General features: G+C 54.1%; 1 protein-coding gene across 1 annotated transcript; it reads left to right on the top strand.

Moving 5' to 3' along the window:
- The first annotated feature begins 8027 nt into the window (after nt 1-8027).
- On the top strand, nt 8028-10785 carry KCNS2 (potassium voltage-gated channel modifier subfamily S member 2). The gene is made up of 2 exons (XM_004370743.1): nt 8028-8311; nt 8956-10785. Exon 2 carries the CDS (start codon nt 8999-9001, stop codon nt 10430-10432), a length of 1434 nt encoding a protein of 477 aa, XP_004370800.1. The 5' UTR covers nt 8028-8311; nt 8956-8998; the 3' UTR covers nt 10433-10785.
- The last annotated feature ends 366 nt before the right edge of the window (nt 10786-11151 follow it).

Below are 11151 nucleotides of genomic sequence, written 5' to 3'. Positions count from 1 at the left end.
ATTACAAAAGGTCCTCCCACTTCAGTATCTCCCTACCTCTGGGAACCCCCACTTTGTTTCCTGGGACAGTCTCTTAGGTGTTCTCCTTTTGGAGTGCCTCTCTGTTCAAACACTGGAGAGATTTTGATTATATTTAAAAACCAGGAAGCTGATCACCTTGATGAGCACAGCTGACTGTGGCCCAGGGATAGGGAGAGCTATAAGAAGTGTGGAGCCCCAGAAGTAATTGGGGTTTGAGTCCAGCAGCAAGAATGTCATAGGGAGCAGCCTAGAGCTGGAGAATCTTTCAGAAAACCCAGAGCAGGCTCAGGCCCTGGAAGTAACCATGGAAACAGAAGCCCACAGCCACATCCAGGGTGTGGGATGGGTGGGTGGGTGGGTGGATGGATGGATGGATGGAGGGATCGGAGGGCGACGGATGGGTAGATGGATGGGTGGATGTGACTTTCACATAGAAGACTGAGCCTGAGTGCAGCAGCTGTGAACACCTCTGAACTAGAGGACGCTTGGGGAGCTGGGAATGTGTCCAGGGTGGACAGCTGGCCATGATAAAGGAAACCAGGTCAGGGCAAAAAGGGGAGCTTTCTCTGAGAGAGTTCCCAAGTTCCCACTGTAGGGAAGGAGCAGAGGTCAAGGAAGGAGGAGGGGAGTGGGTTTTTGGAGCTCAGTCCCTCTGCTTCTATTCCATGTCTGTGTGGATCCTGCCTCACCTAGCCCTCTGCACCCTAGGGCCCGCTCCTTCCCCTTGACCATTAGCCCGGCTGAGCACTTTGTGTGCCACTCTGCTGCAACCTGCAGACACAGAAATGCAATTAGTGCATTAAGTGCATGATATCACACCCAGCACTGTGGCACTACGACCACCAACTGCATATGTTTCCTTGCTCTATAGCTTCCAAGTTTGGTTTCTGGGCTCAGAGTCTGTGACCCATGTAATATCCTTTATCACATTCTCCTTCTGCCCAAGTCCATGCTGCTCGCAACTAGAACCAGGACTGGCAACCTTCTTCAGATTTGCAATGTGTATAAGTTGAGAGCCTGAAAAAGTTGTGCTGAGAAAAAGGATGCAGAGTCCTTTCCAAGGCTGAGAAGCCATCCTGCCGTGCCAGCTCCAGGACTCCAGGAGAGGATCCTCAGGGCCTGAGTTTCTGGAGTTAAAACCTCCCAGATGGGGATACTTTCAGCCAACTCATGGAAAGCACCAATGGGACGGTCCTCTGCTCCCTCTCCCACCTTAGGAGAATGGATGCAGGGTGTCTACCAGTTTCTACTCGTCCATCAGCAGCAGAGAATGCCGGTCCTTCAATTTTTATGATCTTCCTCTTCTTTCTGCACCCCTCCTTCCACTGCTCTGTGGTTATCTGGGGCCATGAGATTGAGTTCTGGCCAAAGAAACATGGGCAGAGGTGAATTCTGCCACCCTCGACGCTCTCTTTCTTCCTTCATCTCCCAATGTGAGGAGAGGACCTCAGGGAAGGATTCCGAGGCCTGGCAGCTGGCAGAGCTCTAGAGGGAAGGAGTCTGGATCCTGGAATCCCAGTGTGGAAGGCAGCTCCCAAACACCCAATTGGATGGTAACATGGACTAGAAATAATCCTTTTAGTATGTTAAATCACTGGAATTTGGGGGTTCTTTATTACAGCAATTAGCCTACAACTACTTGAGATAGTTAAGAGGGTAGATTTTGGAAACACCCCCATTTAATGGTCACCTGTAAAATGAGGATAATAATAGTACCCAGGTGAGGCCAAGAGAGGTAAGCAGAAAGCTTAGCACAAGGCTGAGTACATCGTAAGCACTCAGTAATTGGAATTAGTCATGGTTATTATTTTAAGCACTTGCTATGCACTGGGTCTTGATATAAGCTCTCCAACGCTTCTTTCAGTCCTCACAACAACCTTATCGAGTTAGGGACTATCATAGGTTTTAATGACAATGAAAATGAGGCATGGAGAGGGTAAAAATTTTGCCCAAGGAAAACTGACTAAAAAAACCAAATCAAACCCACTGCCATTGAGTTGATTCTGAAAAATGACTAGACAAGCTGAATTGGGACTCAGACTAGCTCTGGGGCACATACCTCGGGCAGCGTCTTCCCTCTGCTGCTGTCATTGTCATCATCACTCTCAGCATCTTTACTCTCCCCATCTTCATCAACCACCTGCCTTAAGGTGGAATGTCATGATCTGGGTGTCCCCTGGGCCCAGAGAACACGGTCAGTGGGGGGCCCAAGACTTCAGCCCTGCTGTCAATCACCTGGAAGAGGGTCAGGAGATGGAGAAGTCAGAGGACAGACCTGAAGAAGAACAAAATAGAGCTCTTGGGTCTCTGGGCCTCCAAGTCTATACTTGAGACTTTAAGGAGGGCCTAGTGTAGAGGGAAAGATGGCCGGACCCCTGAGGCAGGTGACAGTGAGGCTGGGAAGGGCCCCTACCTAGCAAGTTATGTTGTCCTTCTATTAATTTACTTTGTGGTGTCCCTAAGTCAAAATGTAATCAAATGTCTTAAGTATTCCAACTTTATCCCAGAGTATTCTAGGGAATTAAGTGAAGGACCCCATGGGAGCACTGCCCAGTGGGGAGAGCTCCCCAAGGAGAAGGGACTTGAAACAAGAGGGGCAAGAGGTGGGACATCGGTGGCACCAACCCCTCAGGAGCAATCTGTATATATGCCAGCTGCAAGACCCAGTCCCTTTTTATTAAGGGATTCAAGAGGTTCTTTATAGTCCCTCAAGAAGCCCTTCAGAAACAACAATCCTGTCTCCCTTGTCAACTTCCTAGAAGTAGGGGGCCTCTGGAAACAAAGCAGGACGGCCTAGGCAAGGACTTGCAAATAAAAATTCAGTCCAGCATCCAGAAACACTGCAAAAGCTATTTAAATATGTATGATTGCCGCTTGAGAAAACACTTAATAAGGAAATGCACTCACAATGTTCAGCAAAACATCTTAAATCTTTTGTTCCCCAACTTCCCTCTCAATTTCCCCTTCTCCCAATCTCATCTCTCCCCTCTCCCATTCCCACCTTCCCAAAGCTCAGACCAGCTTCTCAGGCTCAGTGGTCTCCCTCATATGCTTCCCTCATCTCTTGTGGGCCTGCCTCCATCCCCTAGCACCTGCTCTGTGCCCTACCTACTGTAAATTCACCCAGCCAGTCCTGCTACCTCCCTTGTCCTCACTCACATTGCGTCTGTCGTAAGAGCCCAAGAAGGGGGAGAAACTGTGACTACTCCTAATCCCAAATGTCTCAAAGATAAACAATTCTGAGAGGAACAGGCACAGGGGACCCTTTGGGGGGGTCTGAGATTGAAGAGAGGCAATGACAAAGGCACTAAGCTGTTATGGGACTCCTATGAGTCAGAATTGACTCAATGGCACTCAACTGCACTACGTATGAAACTCAGTTCCTTACACAGCTTCCAAGACTCTCCACGATGGGTTAGGAGACCCTGGGTGACACAAACAGTTAAAGTGCTCGGCTGCTACCTGAAAGGCTGGAGATTCGAGTGCCCCCAGAGTTGCCTTGGAAGAAAGGCTTTGCAATCTACTTCTGAAAAACCAGTCACTGAAAACCCTATGGAGCACTGTTCTACTCTGACACACGTGGGGTCAGAGTCGACTTGAGGGCAACTGGTTAATGGTTTACTGTGGGCAGGTACCGCACCAAGAGTTGCAGCAGGCGTGGGTGTTTGCCAAGCTGAGTAAGACGTAGCTCCTGCCCTTGGTGTTGACCTCTGGGCTGCAGACTCTGGAGCACAGAGCTCTCAATTCACACCCCCAAAGACAGGCTGCTCAAGCTCTCCTCCTTGGCTCCAGGTTGGAATCACTTAGGCAGCTTTAGCACAACACCGACGCCCAGCCCTACCCCAGACATTCTGAATTAATTGGTCTGGGACAAGGCCCAAGGCATCTAGGCGCACTGGCATGTTGAAAAGCTTCCCCAGGAGATTCTCATGTGCAGCCAGGGATGAGCTTCACTAGACTAATCAATTGCTCAGAAGAGCAACCCAGAACCTGGTGGTTCCAAGCCACAGTCCCAGGCACAGTAACCCCACCCCCCTCCAACTCCCTCCTTGGTCCACCAGGAGGAGGAAGAGGGGACCAAGGCCATGGCTGGCACAAACTAACTTAAGATAGCAATTGGAGCCTCATTCATTCATTCATCATGCAATCACGTATTCAATAACCATTTAATATAAGTTCTGGGAAGAAAATGATTGAAACTGACTAAGAATCTGGTTGAGATTGGGCCATCAGGCCTCTCTGAGAAGGTGACCTTTAAATTGAGATCTGAGTGACAAGATGGAGCCTGCCACATGAAGCTGCCATGAGAGAGGCAGAGAGAACAGTAAGTGCAAAGGCCCTGCACAGAGAGCAAAGCTGGCATGTGGCTGGAGCATAATCACTGGAGGGAAAATAGGAGCAGGGTGAAGTCTGCAAGGTGGGCAGAAGCCCATCATGGAGGGTCTCAAAAGTGGTGTAAGGAATTGGGTTTCATTCGTAGTGCAATGGGAAGCCATTGAAGGGTTTGACATGACCTAATTTGTGTCTTTAAAAGACATTCTGGCTGTGATGGGAGCGTGGATGGTAAGGAGGCAGAGTGCATATAGGATAAGTAGCCCACTCCATCTCTGTGGTGGGCACCCCTGTGCCCACAACCCCAGAGAAGGCCAGGGACTCAGCTCTTTTCCACAGTGGGAGATGTAGGTCAGGCAGCCCGGCTCCCTCAGCCAAGCCGCAGATGCAGCCCCCTCTCCTGTCAGGGAAAAAAAGCCGAGCCTGAGATGTGTGGGCTCAGCCAAGAGATCAGCTTTGGCAGAGGAGGCAGAGATAATAGTCGCCCAGGTGCGGGGTCCCTGCGTCCACCTTCCCAGGATGCCTTTCCCCCGCCCTCCACCCCCACAGAGTCTCACCAGCCGGCTCTCCTAGCCCAGGGGCAGGCCACCACAGGCCACCTGGAGCAGGTGGCTGTATTTTAAGATCAGGGCTCAGACCTCTAAATAGACCATAAACAAAGCCAGCTTCCCGGGTACAGAAGGAGGGAAACGGTTTCATTTCTTTTCAGCGCAGTCACTAGGAAATAAACAAGTGGCTCTGCCTGTCACATATACTTAACCCTCTGCAACGGCATCTGTCAGACCTACAGAGCTTCTGTCTCAGCCTTTCCAAGAAATAACTGATGAGCCCTAAACCTAGGCTTCTCCCTGCGGGCTCCAAGTTCACTTTTCTGTTCAAGGAGAGGCAGGCACGGGGGCTTGTCCCCAGCACCAGCCTCACAGGGAAAGCTAACAAAGGGCAGCTATAGACACTGGGCCTCAGCCTGGCCTGGCCTGGGCATGTTGCCTCAGCTCTGTCAGCAGGGGCAGAGGACAAGGGAGAGGGAGAGAGGGAGAAGGGGAGGGTGAGGGGAAGGGCAGGAGGTAGAGTGGGTGGCAGGAGTAGGGGGCAGAGCTGAGAAAGGCATGGAGTGGTCCCTATTAGAGCGATGGAGAGGGGTGAGAGCCCCAGGGGACCCAGCAGAGTCCTGGCCGTCTGTGGGTGATATGGCTGTGGGCAGGGGAGAAACAAAGAGAAACAGAAGGCGGAGGGGTCTCTGTCTCCATGGGCAAAATCTTCCACAACCACAAAAGATGAAGGAATGAGCAAGAACAAAAACAGACGAGAACAGGAGGAGGCAGGCAGATAAACACAGCAGGGAGGAAGGCAAATCCTCCAGTCCTCAAATCCAAGCATTTCTGGGGGGAGGGACTAGGGTGATGTAGAGACCCTCCAAATGCAGCAGGAAAAGGTGGTTTACTCATCAAGCTTCACCAGGAGGAGAGTCAGGTGCTGAGGCTGATGGAAGGGAGTGGCTGGGAAGGTTGGGCATGCAGCAGAAAACACACAGACATGTGGCAGCTAAGTAGAAGGGAGACTGGGAGCCTTAGAGTGGCCAGAAGCCAGGCAGCCACACCCACAGTGAGAGGACAGGGGTGAGGGGTAGAGAGTCCACAGTGATCATGAAGCCTGCCCCCAGGTGCTGCTGCTGAGGGCACCTGCAGCAGGGAGACCCCAGCCACCCACACAAGGGATGTAGAGGGGGCTGGAAAAGAGTGAAAGGGCAGCAACACAGGAATTACACGCACACACACACACCCTCAGCAAGGGCTGGCACTGTCTCAGCAGCACTCCCATGGGGATACAGGAGACCAGAGGCCTCCAGACTGCAGCCAGCCAGGTGTGGTGGGCCTACAGACTTCACGTGATAGATCTAGTAGCCCTAGACGAGAGGGAATGAGCATGCTTGGCCAAAATACTAAAAGAAATGGAGATGAGATAGAGACAACAAATACCAGAAGACTCGATCTCTCTTAAACACACACACACACAAACATACACACACACACACACACACACACCCTAAAACACAAGAGAAAGGAAGCTCATGTGGCTCTCAGCCTATTCTCTCCTCCCTGGAACCCCTTGTATCTTGTAAAAGTCGTCAGAGCCATGAGTGTGGAGGCCCTCAGCAGGCAACACTCTTGCATGCACTCTCACACACACACCCAGAAGCAGAGGCTGCCACAGGGATGGGTCTTTTCTAAGGGAAGCCTGACCTGATCTGGGACCCCTCCCATGAAACCAGACAAGGACCCTCCCCAAACCCTTCAAGGGGGCTCACAGCCCTCTAGAGCCACAGAGAGCACCTGCTTGGCTGGGATGGCCTTGCAGAGAAAGGATATGCTTCCCACTGAGGCCTTGGCAGCTGGCCTGGGAGTCCAAAGCAACCTACAAGTCTGGATTTTCCCAGGACTTCTGATCATGAATGTAGCCCACTAGGTGCCTGCTAAGCTCACACACCTTATGATGCTCCAGAAAGCTTTCCAAATGGTATGGTGCTTCCCTGCCAAGGGGCTGAGAGGCCAAAGTGGGGGGGAGTGCTCCCCAGGGACCATGGCTCCATTTCTTATCATGGCCCTGCAGCAGGGCCTTGAGGACAATCCTAGGAAACTGAGAGCTCAGATCTGGGCCACAAGTCTCCTTGGGAATGAGGACACAGGTACTAAGGACACTTATGCTACACCTACACCCAGCAAACCCCACTGTGTCCACATGCACATCGTTCTCATTCTATATACACTCACACTGACCCTCTCATGGTGCCACTGAATACTACACTGTATAGCACACTATACACACAGCTGAAAATGACCCGTTGTATACACACAGCACACAGACACATGTCCCACGGCCCCCCTGTACTGACACACTGCACACATCCCCCACACTGCAGCCGTACCATCCTTATCAACTTTGTACACAGGCACTGAAAATTCTTCCTGTCCTTAAACTACACACACACACACACACACACACACACACACAGAGCTCCATACACTCCCTCTCAGCCTGCACATCACACTGGCCTATACACACGGCGCCCACACAGAGCACCCAAAGAGAACTCCGTGACTCCCTCCCACGCCAGTGGGGCTGGCGCTACCGCCCCCACAAGCTAGGCTAAGCTCGACCTCAGGCTTCCCCCGCCTCATCTACTCCCGTCCCGCCCCCCTTCCCCAATAACCCCTCCCCTGGGCTTCAGGAAACTTTTCATCAGGTCCCTAAAATGGGAAAGTCTGAGTTCCTCTTGTCTTGCCCTTCCCCGGGACCGCGCAAGCCACTCGTTCTTCCCTAGCCAGGCTCCCGCCCGAGACCCAGCGGGGAAAGGTCACCGTTGGCAGCCCCCTGCCTGCGCCCCGGGGGTGATAGTAATAACAGCTGTCACGGGGGGAAGAGTGGGGGTTGGGAAAGATGTCGTTCCCGCGCGGAGCCGGGGACGCAAAGGGGTCTCCGTGACGCGCTACAGAGCGCAGAGAAGCCGTGGCAGCGGTGGCGGCGGCAGCATCTCCCGAGTCTTGGGCGGTGGCGGCGCCGGGGACTGGCGCGCGCGGAGCTGTCCGTTCAGCACCACCGCGCCAAGCCCCAGAGAGGGCCCGCGCCAAGGCGCACAGGCTCCGCTCCCGCAGGCGCCTGCGGCGCGGGTTCCTGCCCTCTCGGGGCCTGAGGGGCGCGCGAGCCGGGAGAGGGGGGCTCTGCCAGCGTCGGGGCCACGCAGCCACCTGTGAGGCTCCTGCAACTGCGGGCGGCGGCGGCATCACCGGCCGGAGACAGGAGGAGACGCCCCGCGCACCCCGCCCGCCGGCCCGCCAGGCACACACACACTCGCACCCGCGCACACACGCACAGCCAGCCGGCAAGGGCGGCTGCCGCGATGCTCGCTAGCAGGTCGGGGAAGTTTCCCGCCGGCCTTGGCCGCGGGCCCCCGCGCTCCCAGGTAAGCGCTTCCAGAACGCGCAGGGTGAGCCCGGGAAGCTCCGCTGGGTAAGGCGCGGCGCACACAGCTATGGGGCACGGCTCCAGGCTGGCGGGGAGGCCCGGGTGGTGGTGGGGGACAAGGGGGCTCTAGTCGTGGTGGATGGACGCAGGGGACGCCAAGCTGGACCCTTTTCCCCCACGCCCGGGTTCACAGACCCGAGCGGTGAATTTCCCTGCCCCCCTCCCAAAGCTACGCGCCCCCTATCTCCGCCCAGCCCTGCCCGTGCGCATCCCAGCTGGGGTCGCGCCTGTCTGCGGCGAGCGGGCGGGGGCGTTTTCTCTGCCAGCCCACGGGAAGGTCAGCGCGCAGCCCCCTTGGCTCTTGGAGCCGCTGGGGCATGACCCGGCCACGCGAAAGCGACTGCCAGGACCCCCGGAGTGGGGGTCGGGTCGCGGCCTTTCTATTGGAAACATACTCCCATTTTCCACTCCTTCCTTTGGAGGGGCCAAGCCCCACAGAACCCCCCTCCCAACCCGGTGTCCGTCAGCACCCAGAGAGCCTCCTGGAGAGGACTGGGCCCCCAAAGACGGTTGGGGAGAAAGAAAGGGGCGCCCAGCTTTAGGCGCCCTGCGCTCACGCCGACCGGGTTCCTCCGCTTCCAGGTGTAACGCCCCCGCGCAGCACGGGCGGCTGGGCGTCTCCAGCATGACCGGCCAGAGCCTGTGGGACGCGACGGAGGCCAACGTCGAAGATGTAGAGATCCGCATCAATGTGGGCGGCTTCAAAAGAAGGCTGCGCTCGCATACGCTGCTGCGCTTCCCAGAGACGCGCCTGGGCCGCCTCCTGCTCTGCCATTCGCGCGAGGCCATTCTGGAGCTCTGTGATGACTACGACGACGTCCAGCGTGAGTTCTACTTCGACCGCAACCCCGAGCTTTTCCCCTACGTGTTGCATTTCTACCACACTGGCAAGCTTCATGTCATGGCCGAGCTGTGCGTCTTCTCCTTCAGCCAGGAAATCGAGTACTGGGGCATCAACGAGTTCTTTATCGACTCCTGCTGCAGCTACAGCTACCATGGCCGCAAAGTGGAGCCTGAGCAGGAGAAGTGGGACGAGCAGAGCGACCAGGAGAGCACCACGTCCTCCTTCGATGAAATCCTGGCCTTCTACAACGACGCCTCCAAGTTTGATGGGCAGCCCCTGGGCAACTTTCGCAGACAGCTGTGGCTGGCGCTGGACAACCCCGGCTACTCGGTCCTGAGCAGGGTCTTCAGCGTTCTGTCCATCCTGGTGGTGTTGGGGTCCATCATCACCATGTGCCTCAATAGCCTGCCGGACTTCCAGATCCCTGACAGCCAGGGCAACCCTGGCGAGGACCCCAGGTTTGAAATCGTGGAGCACTTTGGCATTGCATGGTTCACATTTGAGCTGGTGGCCAGATTTGCTGTGGCCCCGGACTTCCTCAAGTTCTTTAAGAATGCTCTAAACCTTATCGACCTCATGTCCATTGTCCCCTTTTACATCACTCTGGTGGTGAACCTGGTGGTGGAGAGCACACCTACCTTGGCCAACTTGGGCAGGGTGGCCCAGGTCCTGAGGCTGATGCGGATTTTCCGTATCTTGAAGCTTGCCAGACACTCCACTGGCCTCCGTTCCCTGGGGGCCACCTTGAAATACAGCTACAAAGAAGTAGGGCTGCTCTTGCTTTACCTCTCTGTGGGGATTTCCATCTTCTCTGTGGTGGCCTACACCATTGAAAAAGAGGAGAATGAGGGCCTGGCCACCATCCCCGCCTGCTGGTGGTGGGCCACCGTCAGTATGACCACTGTGGGATATGGGGACGTGGTCCCGGGGACCACAGCAGGGAAGCTGACCGCCTCTGCCTGCATCTTGGCAGGTATCCTAGTGGTAGTGCTGCCCATCACCTTGATCTTCAATAAGTTCTCCCACTTTTACAGGCGCCAGAAGCAACTTGAGAGTGCCATGCGCAGCTGTGACTTTGGGGATGGAATGAAGGAGGTCCCTTCAATCAATTTAAGGGACTACTATGCCCATAAAGTTAAATCCCTCATGGCAAGCCTGACGAACATGAGCAGGAGCTCACCAAGTGAACTAAGTTTGAATGATTCCCTACATTAGTTGAGAGGACTTGACATCGTCAACTTCACATTGCTGAGCTGCCTTTTGTGCCTCTGGCACAGTCCAGGCACCTTACAGTTATGACGTAAGGAGTATGCTCAAGCCCAAAGGGGAGAGATGCATGGGATATGCACCCCAGGTTGCTTTTACAGTATTTAGACGATGGTGTGTCTGACACCATGCCTTTGCACCTTTCAATGAAATGACACTCACTGGTCTTTGGATTGTGGGCATAAAATGTTCACCTTTCTGCCGGATGAGTACCACCCAGAATGCGAATTTTTCTGTTCATTGTGTACACTGTTCTAGTGCTCTTGGTCCAGTGCTGTCTGTGAGTTGTTTGTGCTCCTGTTTCAGAGGTTGTCATGTGAGTTCTGTACAAAAAGCCCTCACAAGTCTGTCCCAGTGGGAAACACATCTATGAGGTCAGCAAGGATGTAATGAGATTTTGCCCACAGTCATGGGAAAACAAAATCTCACTTCTTTATCCATTGCTTTCCTTTAGTTCTAATACCCAAACAACGAGAATGTGAAGTTAAGCACGCATTGCCACTGCAAGTCTGAGTTGTTTTGATAAACGATCTGTAGCTTTCTGGCTTGCATGGGTGCACCAATCGCCTTTAGAATGATGTGTGCTGGTGTTTGTCTCTTAAATGTCACTCTTTAGAAAATGTCACGCAGTTAAACATGCAGTGAAGGTTGACTTTTTTTCCGCCTAA

The sequence above is a fragment of the Trichechus manatus genome, unplaced genomic scaffold (assembly GCF_000243295.1).
Source record: "Trichechus manatus latirostris isolate Lorelei unplaced genomic scaffold, TriManLat1.0 scaffold00009, whole genome shotgun sequence".
In the NCBI taxonomy this organism is placed as follows: domain Eukaryota; kingdom Metazoa; phylum Chordata; class Mammalia; order Sirenia; family Trichechidae; genus Trichechus; species Trichechus manatus.
Note: the sequence above shows the minus strand (reverse complement) of the source record. Positions and strands in the feature narration are given on the sequence as shown.